A 19,608-nucleotide genomic window follows, 5' to 3' on the forward strand; every position below is an offset into this window, starting at 1 on the left:
GTGACACGTGGCAAGGCATTTCAAGGCAAAATCTGGAGAGGGGTAAAATTGGAATGAAATTTTCGAAATTAAAAAAAAAAATTAGATTTTCTCAAAATAGGTATATTTTAGATGCATAAAGTTTCATACGAGAATGCATAAACTTTCATATAAAAATGCATAAAGTTTCATATAAAAATGCATAAGATTTCACCCCACCCCAACCCCACCCCCCACACCCCTGAACCCCACCCCACCCCAGAACCCCACCCCCACCCACCCCCTACCCCCCACCCACCCCCCCAAATTTTTTTTTTTTTTTTTTTTTATAAAATGATTTTCTGACCACTGACCCACCCCTATCCCCCACCCCCCCACCCACCCCCCCACAAATTTTTTTTATTATTATTTTCTCAAAAACTGATTTTCTGACCACTGACCCCCCCACCCACCCACCCCTCCACCCCACCCCCCCAAAAATTTTTTTTTTTTTGAAAATCAGTTTTTTTTTTTTTTCATTTTTTTTGGCGGGGGTGGGGGGGTGGGGGTGGGCCAGCAATCAGAAAATCAGTTTTTGAAAAAAAAAAAATTTGGGGTGGGGTGGTGGGGTGGGGGGGGCAGGGGCAGGGGTGGGGTGGTGAAACTACCAGATTTATTAAAATGAAATGCATTTTTTGTATAATTTAATGCATTTTTATGTGAAAACTTTATGCATTTTTGTTTGATTTTATATGCATGTGAAACATGCCTATTTTTGGGGGGTGGTAATGGGGAGGTTGGGGGTGGTGTGGGCTGGATTGGGGGGTGGTATGGGGTGGGGTGGTGAAAATACCAAAACTGAAAAAATTAAATGCATTTTTCTGTTCAAAGTTATGCATTTCATGTGAAAACTTTATGCATCTTTGTGTGAAACTATATGCATCTAAAATATATCTATTTTGAGAAAATCTAAAAAAAAAATATTTTTTTTAATTATTAAATCCGAAAATTACATTCCAATTTTACCCCTCCAGATTTTGCCTTGGAATCCTTGCCACGTGTCACCATCTTGATGCGCCACATGTCATAAATGTGGTCAAGATTTGGATCTAGGGATCTATTATAAGCATTGGGATCTATATGATCCCATTCCTATATATATATATATACATATATATATATATTCTAAAAACACATTTTAGAATATAAAATAAGAACTATTTTCAGCTGTTAGATCATCAAGATCTACGACTACGGTTGATTCATCACCTTATTGAATGAATTCATGGTTTCGAGTTCGAATCTCATAGGTAGCAAAAAATTTATTTTTCGCAATTCATACATTTACACAGCAAATTCATACGTGTTCTACACATAATTCACACTCCCCATGTCCCACGAATCTTGACACGTTTTCCTTTTTGGGCCGTCCCACGAATCTTTATCACTTTCTCTCTCATACTTTATCACTTTTATACTTTATTAATTACACACTTAAAACACTAATCTACAACTCCTTAATTCTCGTGCCGAAATCAAACGTGTCAAGATTCGTGGGACGGAGGAAGTACATTTTAGATAGCTCGTATTTTATATATTAAGAAGTGTTTTATACCGTAGCTCTCCCCTATATATATAACTGAAATGAAAACACAAACGGGACTTGTGAGGTACAATTTGTGGTCAATTTGTGCATTTGCTCAATCTGTGTTGGTTTGATGTAGCTAATTTGAAAAAAAATATAGTTTGTGAATGGATTAATGTCAATTTCTACAATTATTACTAATAAATATGAGCTTAATTTTATATAAAGAAAAAAAAATGGAACAATAATTTTCCAAAAGATGTAGATGTGGATATGCATGTTATTCAATCAAACCTGTTGTTAAATCAATGGAAAACTAAAAGTGAGTAGATAATGAATTAAACTCCGATGAAATTATTCGTGAAGCGAATGTTGTTGTTGTTGTTGTTGTTGTTGTTGTTATGCTCGATTTTTAAATAGAAAAAAAAAAGTAAATTGTATGAAATGTCCAAAAAAAATTGGTTTGGAGCTACCGTCCCTAAACCCTAATGTTGTCCACGGACCGAAAACCGCCGTTTTTGGGTCTAAACCGACGATTCCGGTTCACAAAATGGTGAACCGTAACCGGCCCGTGTCTTCTATCAGGCAGGCCGATTTTCGGCCCTGAACCGACAGTTTCGAGCCAAGCCAAAAACTAGCGGTTTTCAGGTCGAACCGACAGTTTTCTCTTTCTTTATGTATTTTTTTTATAAAATCAAATGACTTGTATTTAAAGAAAATTAATTAGATCCAAAAAATAAAAATAAAATTATATAATACAACTTTAATAAAGAACCCTAGAATTAGATCACAAACGTAGCACCGATCATCTTCTTCTTGTGATTTTTTCTCCAAGCTTCATTCTTACGATATTTCTCTTCCTTTCTCTAATACATAATTACTATATAATTTATATTTAAATTATAGCAACACACATGTAATATACACAATACAAATCTAAAAATATAGCACATATAATCGGTGTTCACGGACAAATATGCTTACCAAGTGCATGATTTGATATAACAATAGAACCAAATGCAGAAAATGTGAGAGAATACTGTTAAAAATTGTTCACAAAAACTTGTGTGAAACTGATTTTATGGTGAAACCGACTTCACAATGACACTTCTTCAATATACAAATGATACTTTAAAATGTTAAAATATCATTTGTATGTTGAAGTACTGTCAATGTGAAGCCGAATTCATCATAAAATCAATTTCACAATATGTTTATGTTATATGTGTTCAGTGTGCTATATATATAGACTGTTGTGGATAAAGATTAACTGGTATTTTTTATTTTTATATTTTTTTTGAAATTTTAAAAAGCTGAAAATGCATCTTAATTTGAAATTTGAAAATTAGTAGTTATTTGATGAGGTATCTCAAAGGACACAATCTTTGAGTCGGCGACTCGGCGGTCCGAAAAATTAGGTCTACTTTTGAATTACAAAAAAATAAATTTTGACAACACAGAAGAAAATTAAGTGCAGACATAATAATATAATATTAATATATACATCATTAGATGGATAGTAATAAAATAATATTTTGAGCAAATAGCCCCAAAATCCACCAATTTTGGGTGAATTCTTATTTTTCCATGACTTTTAAAATTAGTGTAAAATACATAAACTTTTAATTGAGTATGATTTTTCCCATAAATTGCACCTCTATTCTAGACAACAAGTAAGATTTATCTTTTAACAAACAAGAATTTTCTATGGCAATTCCAACGGCTACACAAGAAAGGGACGACACAGTGACATCTCAGTGTTTGCACACGAATGAGGATAAAATAAGAAATAATCTGAAATTAGGAAAAAATCAGGGCTATTAATTAAATCAGTGACTAAACCACGTTGTTTTATCTATTTTATCAAACAACTTCGTTTTCAGTCAGCATTAGTAAGCCACGTCACTTAAAAGTAAGCAAAAGCATGGCCGAAAGATTTCACCATAGGAAAAATTAGACTCAATCAAAAGTTTATGTATTTTACACTAATATTTGAAAGTTATGGAAAAAATGAGAATTCGTCCAAAGTTAGTTGGTTTTGGCGCTATTTGCCCTAATATTTTTTACATAACATTAGGTAAATTCCACTGCATGAATACAAAAAATATATTAACGAATCATTGGCCAAAAATGTTCGTCACGTGCAAAATTAGAAAGAAATGAAAGTTCGTGTATTTGAAGACAAAATTTTAAATCTATGTACAAAATCAGAAAAATGTAAAAGCTGTATATTTTGGCACAATTATCCCTAGATAAAAATATGGTAATTTTTGCCTGTATTATTTTATTTTTAAATTAAAATTATAACTGTAATTGTTAAATTTTATCCTGTATTATTGTATACATGTTTTTGCCATAACCAAATTGTGAGTCATCCAAGCCATACTACCGTAGCACATGATAGTGAATGCATATAGAAAATGTAAAATGTACAAATATTGGAAGCTACACATCCACTCATTCTATCACCAGTCCCCAGCACCAGCCCTCAGTAAGTTTTGCTTAGAAATACTAGAGTATTAAAACATGTAATAACCTAAAATTACCATTATACTCGTTCAATCTGAATAAAAAACACACGAAGCACATATCAGTCCAACTTATACAAAGTATATGCTATTTATAAATTCCCCCAAAATGAACAACGCTAAATATACTGTCAATCAAACTTAAAAGTACGAAAATCTACCTGTATTGCCATGGTTAACAACATAGAAAGACAGGGCCGATGGAAGCGCATCATCATCCATGAACATAGAATCAAAAGAGAATTCCAGCTCGTTGGATCTTTTGGTTGGAACAGATGTTTGTCCAATCATTAAGTTTTCCTGCATTCCAATTTCAAAACCAAGATTCAACTTAATGGTTGAACCAAAACGGCTATAATTCCCTCATTTAATTGTAACTGAAGTAAAAGAACTTTTTCTTCAGAAATCCACAGCAGCACCTGCCGTTGAAAGTTACACGCAAATCCAAATACAAGAACTATAAAAAAAATCTTCAATATCCTAAAACAGTAAAACCAACAATATAAGTACATGCTAGAGTCCTAACTAGTAATATTTCCAGAAGACTTCAACAGGGTTGAAAAATAAATTGCAATATAGTTCAAATTACCTCAGTAGTCAGGTACTCGAGAATGGCAGAGAAGTAGGCAGGAACGATGACGCAGACTGGTAAATTAGGTCTGCCTTTCAACAAATGGCATATGGATTTTGAGGATCTAAACTTTAATCATCACCCTTGCTGTTAGCTGTGCCGTTAGAATCATTTCTTGGCAGTGATCACTGATTAGTGACTCAGAAACTCTTGAAAATAATTCAAAGTTGGTTTTGGGTAGTGATGGAGGGTTGTTCAAGATATTATAAAGGTAGATTTATGCAAAAGATGGAGAGAGAAGACATTTTTTACATGAGAGGGGCAGGGAGGATAGGAAAGAGGGGAATAATTTCTACAAAATAAGCTTGAATATATATAGGCTCGAATGCATTCGGTTAAGAAGTACCAATTCCTGCAGACTCTGAATACCGCGCCAAGCTGCACAGGAATAAAAAGTTTGGCCTTATCCATCTTTCTGCAGAGCTCTGTTACAATCTTGATCCTCTTTCTGAAATCTAATAGCAACTCAAGCATATTCAGTTATTGCAGTCACAGAAGAGGACCTAATCAGTTTCCACCTAGACATCTACAGTCGTGCACTGATGCTATTCAGGCTAATCGAGTCTGTGATCCTAGGAGATGCAGATTCTCCGACCAACTCTGGTCTTTCTGTGTGTGTACCTTGAGAGCATAGGTAAGACAAAGACTGCACCCATGAAACCAGAGCTGGTTTCCGTATAACATCATCAGATTCTGCAATTTGCTGATACAGTTGATTAAGGAGCATGTTCTGTCCATTCAAGGGTAGTCGGACAATCAGCTGGGCCAGTAACTTCATTAAATCCGGTAGAACCTACAAGTAGTCACCAAATTTAACTGAATTGAAAGCCAAAATCCAAACTTGTCAAGACAGAAAAAATGCAGTTGAATTCAACAATCAATTAAGTAATATAAGAGACAGTGTACCTGTATATCAACCAGGGAAAGTAGTCGTAAGAGAAGATCTAGCACTTTCTTGGGAGGCTCCAACTCACCTTCCCAGTTCTTCCAGAGATCAATGTCGAGATCATCGACTGCTTTGCAGAGGCTTGTCGCTTTCTGAATGAGACTACTAATGCAATAAAATATAGACGGACTGCCAGCAGGAAGATTCCGAACAAGTGCAGCTACTCCAGAAGCCATTCCGTCAAAGGGAGTAATCCTGGGATAACCCTGAATTTCAAAATCATTTATCAAAGCTTTAAACAGTTGACTAGCTTTCAATCAGACACGCATAAAGAAAAAGAATTAGTACCTCTAATGATCTCTGGATGTAATAAAAAACAAGTTGCTCTTTCAGTAAAGCTCTTTCATCCTGATTAAGATCTTTTCCAGAAGTTACAAAAGCTACGAAAACTGAATGTGTACATCTAGCAACTTTTGCATTGGGATGTCCCATATATCTTAGATGATGTATAAGGAACTGACAAGATCAAAATACAGAGAACTTTGCATAGGGACTTGGTAAAGGGTTTTTGAGGATTCAAAATTTTCCCGGTTTAATAAAGGATACAGGAACATAATGGGAGCCACAGCATTCTTAAATACAGTGGCACGTAATCGATCAACACAAGTAGGTATAACCCGCATATAGAATACGATGCGAGCTGTTTGAACCTCATCGGTGGACCACAGATGCTCCATTTCAGGTTGGTTAGAAGAACCTGCAAAGAGTGTTAAATAAAGGGAGAATTCTCAGCTGACAAGAAAAAGATTAGCATATAAAAGGTGATACCATCGTAAGTGATCAAATGACGATAGGAAGGCATAGACTCTATGAATGTGACACATGCCAATTCATCCTCCTGAACGCTTACAATAACAGCTCTGATTGTATCCATATACTCGGGCAAGCGCATTCTACGGAAATACTCCATGCATGAGAATGAAACCAATATTTTTACCGAGATTTGTAACTGAGTATCTCGGTCTATTCTTGTATCTAACCTATGTTTTGTTACTCCTAATGCAAAAACCACAACCATAAGGAAAGCGGATTCAGCAATTTTCTCCACGTCGCTAATGAACTGACGATATCCCCGGCCCATAAGCAACAACGTTGCCTGCCGATGCCATGAGTAGACTGCCTGGCAGTAATCCCATACAAGACTCTCCACCAAACTTCTACCATCGTCATTTGCATGTGCATACTGATTGCAGAAAACAGCAGTTATAGCTCCTGCTTCCTTGAAAATGAAGCTACTAAGATGGTCTTTGATCTCATCATGCAGTGATACCCAATTTTCTTCAGGAAATTTAAGGATCTTATCATAGACATGCTGCAAAGGGAATGCTTCGGTCAACAACGCAAGTGCAAGGGTTGTAAGAATTGAAGGCCTATAGGAGACGGAACCACTTCGAGCCAAAGCTAGTGCTATACAGTGCAGAAGATGATGGTCAAAACCTTTGGCGGCAGAAACCAATTCTTTTGCCACAACCTCGAGACGATCCTCTATCGAATTCTTTATGCGCATGAAGCCACTCAATCCAGATCTATTTATAGTCCTCAACACTCCAGCTGCAGACATGACTACAGCAACTGAAGAATGAGCCGGCTTGACATTCTCTAAAAGCTCTCTTACATCTTCAATAATATCCACAGAATGTAGGTTTACGGAATTCGATAGAACCCACTCGATCACATGCAGGAGCATGAGTCCCTGAGAAGTGCCAAAGGGGCCGCCTTCTCGGCCCCAGATTCTGAACAGAATATCTAGAATTCTTCCAAAATTTCCCGTGACAGGGGAAGAGAGAGCATAACCAGCACCTGCAAGAGCGCTGGAAGCTAGCTCATTGGACAAGAAAATAGATCGGTACTCCTCTTCCAGTAACTTACAAAGCAAGTCCAAGCAAAGCCTTTTGGACTTCTCAGATGCAGAAGTTTGGAAAGAAAGGGCGCCAAGAAGTAGGATCCCGTCAGAGAAGAAAAGGGAGCTCTTTCCACAACAAGATTTGCTAGAGAAAATGTGCGACAGGACTTCGATGGCTGATTCAACAACCAAAGAAGTTTGCCTAGATTTTCTCACCCAAATATATAGAAGCCTGAAGAATAGGGGATAAGATTCCTGTGGAAGAGAGAGATGTTGTGAAGACAAAATGGAAATTATAAGTTTTGCTTGTGGATCTGCTACATGAAGAGCAGTTTGAGAACCAATAAGAATCTTCAAAGCCTGAAGGTGTCGAGCATGGAAGGCCTGGCACTCAAGTAAGTCTCTAAGGTCAGCCCAAGCTTGGATTAGTGCTTGAGCGGACGAAGTAGAGGATTGCACTGAACCATTCTTGTTAAAGCTAACATCAATGATGTTCCTCAACCATTCTTCAAGGAAGTTATATTGGGGTTGTTTGGCCATTCCTCAACCTCAACTGCAAAAAGAAGCATGAATCACGTAGCTTCCAAGAACAAATAATAATAACAATAAAAGATTTACTCTCCTGCATTTTGCACAAAAGAGATACGTAACAGGAACTCAGGAAGGTACTAAAATGTTTTGTATGCATATTCATAACTAACGAGCAATAATGTTCATCTGATTTACGAAGTATCAAAGAAGAAGTAATATTCATCATATTCATCAAATTCTTATAAACAATTTACATGAAAATAGTGAATAGCCCGAAAAAACAACCATCACGGCAACGAATCGCAAACTAACAATTAAGAATTTTCTAATTATTTTACTTGACGAAAAGGAAAAAAGGCCCCCCTAGAAAATGAAGCTTCGAACATTTGTAGCAAACTTGATATAGTTGCACAGTTGTAACATTAACTATAAAGTGCAATAAACTAGAAAATAATGATAAAATAATTTAGATCTTCTAGCATTTTGAGAAGCAAAATCATCAATAAGTTCTTCAAGATCAAGCTTTTCTAATACCTCATGTTCAATGCATAAAACAGCTAATCCATTTAACCTTTCCCACATCATCAATTTCTTCAGTCAAAGCATCATTCTCATCCTCATCTACATCAATTTCTTCATTGAAAATATTATTTCCATTCTCAATATCTTTAACTACTTCATTCAAAGCATCGACTTCTTCATTCTCAATCACATCAACTTCTTTCAACGAAGAACTAGAACTAGGTATAAGAAACTTATGAAGAGCTCCTTCTCTTTGAGCTTTAATCACCTCATCGATCCTTTTTCTTTTATTTCTTTTTTGAGGCAACATATTATACTCACAATTTATTTATCAATAACACACAATCAAAGATAATTAAATTTCACAAACTAATAACCCAAAATCAAAGATAATTAAATTTAAAAAACTAACACAAATTTAATCAAAATAATGCTACAGTATATAGCACAGTGACAGAATAATCAAAGATAATTTAATATTCAGAAACTAACACAAATAGATTAAAATAAAAGTCGATGGAGAGTCGAGACCGAGAGCAGAATACCTTGACCGTTTTTAATTTCAGATGAATCAAAAAAATACTTTCACCTAGAGAGAGGCCAGAGCAGAATGCCAGAATGGAGAGTTGAAACCGAGAGAGGAGAGCAAGCGCAAGAGGGAAAGAGGAGCACTGGAGCAGCCGAGTAGATGGAGTAAATTCCGAGAGTGAATTGAGAGAATTAAGATATAGAAGTAGAATGAGAGAGAGAGAGTACAGACAAAGGAAAGGAGGCGCAAACACCTAATGCTTTCCACATCATATCTCTATCGGAAGGGTTCGATCTGTCGCCGCTCTTCAAGGAGAAGAAGAGGGCGGAGAAGGAGGAATTGAGGTTCGCGACGAATTCGTGCGTTTGGTTACAGGGGCTGGAAGGGGAAGCTAGGGATTCTCAGTGACGCCGTCGTTTGTGGTGGTGGAGGTGAAGAAGTCGAGCGGAGTACAAGCAGTTCTGCAGCAAGGAGCTGAGGCCGGCGCTCAAGGATATTGTTTGCACTACCAATGCTACGAATTTCGTGCCTACTTGATACTAGTTGAATTATCGCAATTTATTGCATGCGGTCTATGCGACCGGGTTTCCCGACCCATTTACAGATCCGGCCCGACCCGCACTCTCCTTACCCGAATCCTAATTTTCTGTTCAGCTCTCCCTCTCTCGCCCTTTTCTCCCTCAACTCAAACCCCTCTCTCTTCCTCTCTCCCCTCAGCCCCGCCTAAGATGGCAATTTACCCGCGGGTAACGGATATCCACGAAAACTCAAATCTATTAGGGTGGGTTTGGATATCATTTGATATCCACGGATAGTTTCGTGGTTGCAATTCACTATCCATTTAGTTCGTGGGTATGGGTTTGGATACTTACTATCCATACCCGCGAAACCCGTTTACCCGCGAAAAATACCCGCCAATTACCCGTCAATTATCCGTGAATTACCCGTCAAATATCCACAAAAAATTCCATAAAATATGGGCTTTGAATATATATTTTGAGATTATGGGCTAGCATATTATATCTTAAAATAGGCCCAAACAAAAACTGAACTAAGGCCCAAATTCTAATAGTCTAATTTAAATTTGAATTTTGTTGAGCAATTATAGAATTTTGTTGGATTTTATATTTTAGTTGATGAATTTGAATTTAAACATTGTTCTTTGTGGATTTCAACATATGGATTTGAACTATGTTATTTGTGTTGATTTTTTTTTTCTATTAAATTTGTTGTAAATTTATATTTAAATTGTGTTTCGTGAGTATCCGGTGGATAGTAGGTGGCGGGTATCCGGCGAATAGCGAGTGACGGATACCCGCCGGATAGCGGGTTCGTGGATACCCGACGGATAGCGGGTATCCGCGGATAGCGGGTTTGGATACCATTTGATGTCCATGGATAGTTTCGTGGTTAAAAACCACTATCCATTTAGTTCGTGGGTATGGGTATGGATAGTCACTATCCGTACCTGTCGTACCCGATTGCCATCCCTACCCCCGCCCATACCCACCTGCATTTCCGCCGCTTTTTCCGTCTGCCGCCACCCGTCCCCACACCCTCCCTTCTATCTTCCTCTCTCTCGCCGTCTCTCCAAGAAGCCGTGGTACTCCACTGAATCCCGATCTGAGGCAAAGTGAACCATATAAATAATACTCCCTCCTTCCAGGAAATAAACTCCTACTCGCCCTTAAATATTTGTCCACGAAATAAACTCCTACTCTGCTTTTTGAACAATTATATCCTCCCTTGCTTTCAAATTTACTACACTTTTATTTAGTGGGCCCACTTTATTCCACCGTTACTTATATAATTAGTCTCCCCTAAACTAATTATTGTTATTGTTATTATTATTATTATTATTATTATTATTATTATTATTATTATTATTGTTGTTGTTGTTGTTGTTGTTGTTATTATTGTTGTTGTTGTTGTTGTTGTTGTTGTTGTTGTTGTTGTTATATTATCCTTATTATTGTTATTGTTATCCTTATTATTGATATTATTATTATTATTATTATTATTATTATTATTGTTGTTGTTGTTGTTGTTGTTGCTGTTATTATTATTATCTTTATTATTTTTATTGGTATTGTTGTTGTTATTATTATTATTATTATCCTTATTATTATTATCCTTATTATTTTTTTTATTATTATTATTGTTATTGATGTTGTTGTTATTAATATTATTATTATCTTTATTATTTTTATTGTTATTGTTGTTGTTATTGTTATTGTTATTGTTATTATCCTTATTATTTTTATTGTTCTTGTTGTTGTTATTATTATTATTGTTGTTGTTGTTGTTGTTGTTGTTATTATTGTTATTATTATTATTATTATTATTATTATTATTATTATTATTATTATTATTATTATTATTATTATTATTATTATTATTATTCTTCTTCTTCTTCTTCTTCTTCTTCTTCTTATTATTATTATTATTATTATTATTATTATCCTTATTGTTGTTGTTGTTGTTGTTGTTGTTGTTGTTGTTGTTGTTGTTATTATTATTATTGTTGTTATTGTTGTTATTATTATTATTGTTGTTATTGTTGTTATTAATATTATTATTATTATTATTATTATTATTATTATTATTATTATTATTCTTATTATTATTCTTATTGTTATTATTATTATTATTATTATTCTTATTATTATTGTTGTTGTTGTTGTTATTATTATTATTACTACTATTGTTATTATTATTATTATTATTATCCTTATTATTATTATTTTATTGTTATTATTATTATTATCCTGATTATTTTTATTGTTATTATTGTTATTATTATTATTATTATTATTATTATTATTATTATCAAATTGCTAGTTAAAGATTAGTAAAAGTAATCACAATACATAAACATTACCCTTTTAGTCTTTTATACCACCTTTACGCCAACTTTTTCAGTTTTTTTAGTCTCCGTGCCGAACTCCAACTGGGAGTTTATTTCGTGGACGAAGGGAGTACTATTTTAGGTACGAATCAATCCGATTGTACGATATACTCAGGTGTACCCAAGATTTTGTGTTCAATCTTTGGCCCTAAGCGATCGCATCCGTCGCCTATAATCAGCGCCGAGATTGAATAGAAGATAATGAATCTGTTTATGTAGAAGTCTCTAAATAGTTTGGTTGCAAATTTGTAAACAAAAAAAGTCTAAATAATTTGAGTGCGTCCTTTGAGCGCCGAATGAAACATCAAATTTTGAGAGGAAGGATTCCAATTTTTATTGGGAGAGTCGACCTTGCAAAGGTCTAGTTAGTCCATATGTACGCATATAGTCATTCATCTATGGGTTAATTATAAAGGTCAATGGTTGCTTTTACGGTTTTACCTATTTTGAAAGATAAAAAATAAAAAATACTCATTTTACAAAAAAATTATAAAAACTATCCATTTTGAACTTGAAATGACAAAGTTATCCTTATTTAATTCACAAAATTTGTCGATATCGCGAACTTTGCTCGACATGCTCGATTAATGCATATCGAGCATTAATGATAAATACACTAATGCTGGATCATTGCGAGTCGAGTATATCGAGCATTAGTGTATTTGTGATAAGTATATTAATGCTCGACATGCTGAACTTCTGCTAGTCGAACAATAGTGATAAATACACCAATTAATGCTCGACATACTCAACTATTACGAGTCGAGCAATCAAGCATTCTTAAAAAATACACTAATACTTTTCTAATTTTTCTATGGATTTTTTCTAGTCTAACACGAAGTTTGTGCTCGTCTAATTTTTCTCATGTCGAACAATTCGTAATCATTGTTATATATTATATAAGTAGATACTATAAATTAGTTATTTGGATATTTTATCGATCCAATAAATGATGCATGTGATTTTAGATCAATAGTAAAAAAGAGAAAAAGATATTGTCTAACAAAAACATGTCACGCAAACTTGCAAAACTTTCTTGCCAATCATATTCAATCTTTCCTAAAAGTCAAAATCTCCATAGTGCCATGTCCTATTTACACTCAACTTCACCACTATATCCAGGGACGGATCCAGAATTTTTTTGTTATGGGGGCACAAAATAGTTATATATAAAAAATACGTTCAAAACAACTGCTCTCTCCGTTTCATTACAAATGTCTCACTTTTGATAATGAGATGTCTCATTACAAATGTCTCGTTCCATTTTTGGTATTCTCTCTTTATACCTAATATTTAAATAATTTTCATCAATCACTTTATTTACTTTTTACACAATTCTTAATCTATGTGCTCAAAAGTAATGAGACATTTGTAATTGGAATGAGGGAGTACTACATAGTATTTCAAGTCTATTACAATTGAAACATACGAGTTCTCATTGATCGAAACATTTAAATGATTGATTCATTATCAAAACTATCAAAAATCTTTGTTTCAATATATATAATCAAGCAATCATTTATATATCCATTATCTCCCATCAAATTTGAAAGAAGAAATCAAATTAATTTATATTATAAATTTATAATATGAATTATTTTTTGATTATAAAGCTTTTATGATGATGATGGAACAAGGAGAGAGAGAGTGTGAGAGAGAGAGAGCAATCTGCTTTAAAAATTGAGAGAGTCTGTTTGCACTGCGAATTCCTTATTTAACATGACAAGAATTTTTTATTTTATATAATGATATCACTTTTCAAGTCGGCATTAATTTTGAGGTTTGGGGGATTAGAAATATTATAAAATAAAAAAGGTTACAAGGCACTATTATAATTGGGCTGGATATTTTTGGGCCGGGGATTGAAATAGTTGGGTTTGGGGACATATATAACTATTAAAAATAAATTAAGTTGTGGGGGCACGTGCCCCCATACCTGACAACGTAGGTCCGTCTCTGACTATATCAACACCCAACGGTGGTGCCACCCTCAACACAAAATCAAAAAAAAAAGAGAAAAAGAAAAAAAATCCCAATGAGCTTCATCTTTCTATTGGCCTCTCTTTCAATATTGGGTTGGTCATGGAGCTGCCATGCTGACATGATAGCTGACATTTGTTCCCAATCACACACAATTAGCCCGGTCACGTGCGCCCGAACTCTGAGATCGGACCCACGCTCCCGTGGGGCATATCTCAACACTTTGGGTCAAATCGCAATCAAGAAAGCTAAAGTCGCGGTAAAAAATACCGCGACTGTGGCCAAGTCGGTGACGAACCTCAACAACATGGGTGCGGTTAGTGTGTGCGTGAGAGTGTGCAGCAGCGCCATCGACGACTTAAACACTATAGCTGAAATGCTCAAGCATTCCGACAAAAGCCACAAAAATGATATACCGATCACACTTTCGGCGGCCGCAACGTTTGTCGAAACCTGCGACGATACGTTCGCGGAGAACTTGGGCGGTGAGCCGGCTGAGGTGAAGGAAGCCAGCACAATTGCTCAAGGTCTCATCCTTGTTGTTCTCATCATTGCAGGCATGTTACCCTAGAAGGAATTCAAGACTTGATCAGTATACCGTTGCTGAATGGTTTATGATATGATTATGGTGCTCGTCTGTTTGATTATTTGTCTTGAAATTATGTTGACACACTAATATATGTGTAATTGTGTTGTTATCGATATATACATACGTATGTCAAATTGCTATATGATCTTTACTATCAACTTTTTATAGTTATATGTAATATTTGATTTTGTGTTAATATCTCTAATCGTTTTGCTTAACCAAAGATAATTTTTTTTAATATTAATCATAAAAATAAAAAACATATTAATTTAAATTTCAATCACTTTTTATGTATGCTACAATAAAAAGTAAATAAAAAGAAAAAAATAATCAAAATAAAATATAATTTAAAAAAGGTTATTAAGTTCGTGGGAAAACTAGAAAAATATTGAAAGTTCGTGTATTTACACGCAAATAACTTAAATTAAAAATTGACATGTGTACGCCGTGTAGACAATAATATGCCACGTAGAAGCCAAGTCAGTTACAATTTAACCGGAACTGCTCGTCGTGGAAAAGACAGACAAACACAAAGTTCGTGTATTTATATTCAAAAAATAAAGTTTATGAAATAAACCAAAAAATACTATAAGTTCATGTATTTACACGCAAATAACCCAAAAAAATATGAAGAAGAAAAAACTGTAAGAAATGGAGTATTCACAAACTACCCAAGTCCTTGCTGCCCCACCCTTTCCCTCTCCCGAATCCAATTTTCCTTCTCTGTACTTACATCATATATAAATATTTTTTCCTCACACGGTGCTCGAGCTACTCCACCGTCGTTTTTCTCTCTCTCTCTCTCTCTCTCCACCACCAAAAGCTTCTTCGTCGGACTAATTACATAATTCTCCATTGCTATTTTTGAAAAGAGGTTATTTGCAAGTAAATTTACGAACTTTTAATATTTTTTATTTTTCCCATGAAATTTAGTTTTGTAAATAAATTACATGGACTTTGTGCTAGTTTGGTTTTTCCCATGAAATTTAATTTCTCTCAAATTGATGCTTATGACGTGCTTGTCGAAGCTGCCAACGTAGAATGATTGTTCATCGGTCTTAATTAGTATTTTTTGAGTCATTTGTAGAAGGGGGCAAAAATTTCATCACATTAACTGAATACGACTATTAATTCATGCATTATAGACATTCATATATTTATATTGCTTTTTTTTGTTATTATCATTTCTTACCAAAATTTTTTTTTACTATTTCTTATGGGATCTAATCTCTAAATTTTCTTATAATAGTAAATAAAGAAATAAGAGAATACTAATACTCTTATCACCAAATTAATTTTACAACATTTTCCATATTTGGACGTAAATATATATGAATAAATGTACAAAATATTTTACATACACGAATTTTCATAGGACACTCACAAGCATTTTATTGCAATGTGTAATAAGATATATTTGTCAGTGTCCTATTAAAATTTGTGCGTGCGTCCTCATCATATGTACATATGCATGAGAGATATTTTTCAAATAATAAACTAAATTAATGAAAGATAAGACCAATAAGATGAGAAAAAATATAGTAATCAACTAATTTTGTTGTTGGTTAATTAATGTATTCTTCCATTTTAGTTAAATGAATAAATATTCTCGTTCAATACAATAAACATGTCATTTGATAAGATGCATATATAAATCCATTTCATATGTTTGGGTTTATGAGGAAGTTAGTTATGTCCTAGACACATAGCTATTGTATTCATCAAATAGCTATCTGGCAAATTGAAAAATAGCCTATATAGGGCCCGCAAATTACAATTAATGTTTTGAAGAAATTTATATACAAAAATTGACATAAGTCATTTGGATCAAAATCTATAACAAGACATTTGTATCCAAATCCTAATTCACATGTAGGCATATTTTTAATTTGTCAATGATTGATTGTATTACATTAATATTGACCCATTATCAGCAGTGATGTTCGGAAATTTTTGGAAAATTTATTTCCTTCTAACAAAATGAGTCATCTTCAAATGGAAAACGAGCCATCATCTTTAATGAAATGGAGAAAGTAATATATAAATTTAAATTATTCGATATTTGGCATCAAAATATCCCTTTTATCACTAGGACATTTTTAGTGAAACAATGGATTATCATCTTTGGTATTTAAGCGCGCCAATGAGGCCTAGTCCACGTGGCAAAATTGATGCACCCAAAGACTTTTCTGTATGAGAGTTTTTGTGTTCAATTTCGTCTATGTACGGGTAGTTTTCTCATTTTTATGTGGGTAGTGTTTCCACCTTTATATGATGTAGAAGTCATTTTCCGTATGTGTGCGGGCTGCTTATTTGATTATATATTAGATACCTCTTGTAATTAAAAAAAAAAACTTTATTATTTAAGTGTGGTGTTAGTAGGCATTGATTTTCAAAAGGAGGAAATAATAATAATAATAATAATAATAATAATAATAATAATAATAATAATAATAATAATAATAATAATGCGGCTATATAAAAAAGAAAAAGAAAAGAGAACGTAAAAACCCTTGAAAGCACAAAAAAGCAGAATATGGGCCGAGCCTCATTAAAACTTTTTTACGGAAAACCCCATGGAAAAAACCGTAAAAAGGAAAAAGAGTGCTCGTCTAAACGACGACAACAAAACAACCAAGATTGAAAGAGCGGAAATGAATGTTTTCGGAGCTCCGGCCTAACCATCGTTCCTAAACAAATCCGGCTCAAACCAACCAAAAACTTAAAGCAAACTAACCAAAGCTTAGCAGAGACGCAAAACCAAAACCAAAAGAACAAGAAAGCCCAATCCATCAACCAAACAAAGCAAAGAGACCCAAACGAAAACTCAAGACACGGACAAGGCGAACAAAAAAGCCCAAGTCCAGCTCAACCAACTAAACCCATAGGCGAGAACCATCTCAATGCACGAACCCAGCACATAGTCCTTCAAAAAACTCAACGCCGACAGCGGCAGCCGTCGCGAAGCAACGCTAAGTGACACGAGAATAATTTTGACTACAACAACCATTTAAGAATAGTCGATGACATTTAATCTAAGCAACAAAGCTGAGACACCAAAAGACTTTCTCTAAAAATAGATCATTGGTTCAAGTTCAATTGCCGATACGTGAATTGTAATTTGTTTGGATATTGACTTATAATATACAAGTGTATCTTGTATTTGTCAAAAAAAAAAAAAAAGTTATACTAATAAACAATATCATTATACACATGCATACATGCTTAATTTAAATATTTATTCTATTTTTCGAAGAAAAAAATTATATTCTTTCGACAAAGCAATAAATGGAGGCCCCTCCCCGACCGATATATTCAAACCTTGCCACCCCCCTACCAAACAACAAATATTGAAAATCAAATTGCCATAGTAATAACCTCAACCCTTTCATTTTTTTTTTTTTTTTTGATCGGTCAAAGTCATGTTAGATGTTAGTAGTTAGTTCCCCATCCACTCCAAGAACCACCTTATCTCTCCATTCACCAAACTCCACCTTATATCTCCAATCACCAATTCGTTCCCAAGAGGGATCGAACCCGGGTCACTTCACTTAAGTGAGGACCCGGTGGCCAGTAACCTCAACCCTTTCATACCCACTGCGAAGAAATTAACTTGAATGTCCGCAACCAACAACGGGTTGTTGACGGACTTGCGACGATCACCGGAACTCTACGTCCCATTCGCTTTTCAGCCGCAACCTGAATTTAATAAAGCTATGGCGACGGATTTATCCATTGCCGATACCACATCCCTTTCTAGTATATATCCCCTCCCCAATTAAACATAATTAAATAATAAAAGAAGCATTTCCTTCTCCATTCTATATATACCAAACACATTTTTTGTTACAATAATTATGCAACAAATTTTCCAAAAAAAAAAAAATCAAAAATCAAAAGGCTGACAATCTTCTTGCAGAGACAGCATGGCTTCTGCTTCGTGGAATTTTAGTAGTAAGAAAAGCAGTATTATCTTCACCGAAATAGCAACACGGCTTGTCTTCATCAATCCTCCCCATGGCGACGCTGGTGCTCCTCGGCGGCATCCCCTGAGGCTGCGGCTGCGGCTGCGGGCTGAGCCCCACCACCCTCATCTTCATCTGCTCCTTGATGTACGACTCCAGCTCGGCCCGATCCCCCATGCTCCGGGTCGACGAGGCCCGAACTAGATCCTGCTCCACTTGGGAGCGGGCCGAGCTGACGCTGAAGCTCCTCGGCAGGGCCGTCACCTGCGCGGTCACCGGGATCGCCATCGCGTTCCCGTAGTTCATCCTGTCCGCGTAATCCGACAGGCTCCTCACGTAGAAATCCCGGGCCTTGCTCAGGGCCCGAACCGGAACCGTGATGATCCTCAGGAACCGGTTCTGCTGGCTCGCTTTCGATTTCATCTCAATTTAATTTCTTGAAAAACAGAATTGTTTAGTTTGTTGTTGTAAATGAAGAACAGAAGATGATATATATTGCTTGGAAAATGAAGTGAAGTGTATAGTTGGTTAATTTGGAGATGGATGTGTTGTGTATATAAATATGAGAGAGAGAGAGAGAGGCAGGTTCTGTGAAGTGATGATGGATCAAATTGTGAGTATGAATTTAATTAAATATGGCGCGTGGACTTTTTCAATGGCACACCAGATAAGATTAAGGAGTCAGCTAATGCTGCTAAGGGGTAAGCCATGCTTGAAATTCAAGCGTAACAATATTAAATGTTTGCTTGACCTAAATTAAATTAATGTTTATCGCATGCCAGCTCTCTATTATTTAATTCATGCAATTTGGAATATTATTACTTCACTCTTTTTCTAATGTATTGTTGGGTGAGTTTGAATATTCAATTCATGTGCTGAAAATAATGTCCCAACTACATTCAATTTTCAATCCCGAGCCACTCTATGCATGTTGTATTTTTGCACGTTTTTGGTAGTGTTTTAGCTCGATTAGAAGACAATATTTAGCTCCACTAACAATTAATGTAAACAGCAAACTTCTTAATTAGTTATTCAATAGCTAGGTTCGTTCGCGTTAATCGCTACGGTCCGATTTAATGCTTACGGTCCCGTT

At 35.0% G+C, this 19,608-nt stretch overlaps 3 protein-coding genes across 4 annotated transcripts; 1 reads left to right on the top strand and 2 right to left on the bottom strand.

The window, feature by feature from the left end:
* Nucleotides 1–4,075: 4,075 nt before the first annotated feature.
* Nucleotides 4,076–9,684, bottom strand: LOC131002434 (uncharacterized). 2 transcript variants are annotated; one of them, XM_057928939.1, is made up of 8 exons: nucleotides 9,305–9,684; nucleotides 9,090–9,215; nucleotides 6,417–8,044; nucleotides 6,195–6,345; nucleotides 5,937–6,084; nucleotides 5,609–5,854; nucleotides 4,661–5,495; nucleotides 4,076–4,371 (listed from the first exon to the last, which is right to left on the bottom strand). In XM_057928939.1, the coding sequence occupies exons 3-7, from the start codon at nucleotides 8,029–8,031 to the stop codon at nucleotides 5,229–5,231; spliced, it is 2,427 nt and encodes an 808-aa protein (XP_057784922.1). In that variant the 5' UTR covers nucleotides 8,032–8,044; nucleotides 9,090–9,215; nucleotides 9,305–9,684; the 3' UTR covers nucleotides 4,076–4,371; nucleotides 4,661–5,228. The 2 variants fall into 2 exon arrangements, with proteins under 2 accessions (XP_057784922.1, XP_057784921.1); XM_057928938.1 differs by having other exon boundaries at nucleotides 9,090–9,684.
* A 4,286-nt stretch (nucleotides 9,685–13,970) lies between these two features.
* LOC131002446 (uncharacterized) lies at nucleotides 13,971–14,630 on the top strand. The gene has a single exon (XM_057928950.1). It carries the CDS (start codon nucleotides 14,017–14,019, stop codon nucleotides 14,530–14,532), a length of 516 nt encoding a protein of 171 aa, XP_057784933.1. The 5' UTR covers nucleotides 13,971–14,016; the 3' UTR covers nucleotides 14,533–14,630.
* A 3,708-nt stretch (nucleotides 14,631–18,338) lies between these two features.
* Nucleotides 18,339–19,239, bottom strand: LOC131002433 (uncharacterized). Its single transcript, XM_057928937.1, has one exon. It carries the CDS (start codon nucleotides 18,936–18,938, stop codon nucleotides 18,444–18,446), a length of 495 nt encoding a protein of 164 aa, XP_057784920.1. The 5' UTR covers nucleotides 18,939–19,239; the 3' UTR covers nucleotides 18,339–18,443.
* Between the last annotated feature and the right edge of the window lie 369 nt (nucleotides 19,240–19,608).

Source organism: Salvia miltiorrhiza, unplaced genomic scaffold (genome assembly GCF_028751815.1).
Source record: "Salvia miltiorrhiza cultivar Shanhuang (shh) unplaced genomic scaffold, IMPLAD_Smil_shh fragScaff_scaffold_132_2, whole genome shotgun sequence".
NCBI classification, from domain to species: domain Eukaryota; kingdom Viridiplantae; phylum Streptophyta; class Magnoliopsida; order Lamiales; family Lamiaceae; genus Salvia; species Salvia miltiorrhiza.

What these genes read in the sequence shown, in the direction of transcription:
- LOC131002446 (XM_057928950.1), top strand. Translation starts at nt 14,017, where the DNA reads ATGAGCTTCATCTTTCTATTGGCCTCTCTTTCAATATTGGGTTGGTCA.
- LOC131002434 (XM_057928939.1), bottom strand. Translation starts at nt 8,031, where the DNA reads ATGGCCAAACAACCCCAATATAACTTCCTTGAAGAATGGTTGAGGAAC. An exon ending in TCATTTGATCACTTACGATG is followed by an intron (nt 6,346 to 6,416) that starts GTATCACCTTTT and finishes CACTCTTTGCAG; the next exon opens with GTTCTTCTAACCAACCTGAA. An exon ending in GTGGCTCCCATTATGTTCCT is followed by an intron (nt 6,085 to 6,194) that starts GTATCCTTTATT and finishes ACATCATCTAAG; the next exon opens with ATATATGGGACATCCCAATG.
- LOC131002433 (XM_057928937.1), bottom strand. Translation starts at nt 18,938, where the DNA reads ATGAAATCGAAAGCGAGCCAGCAGAACCGGTTCCTGAGGATCATCACG.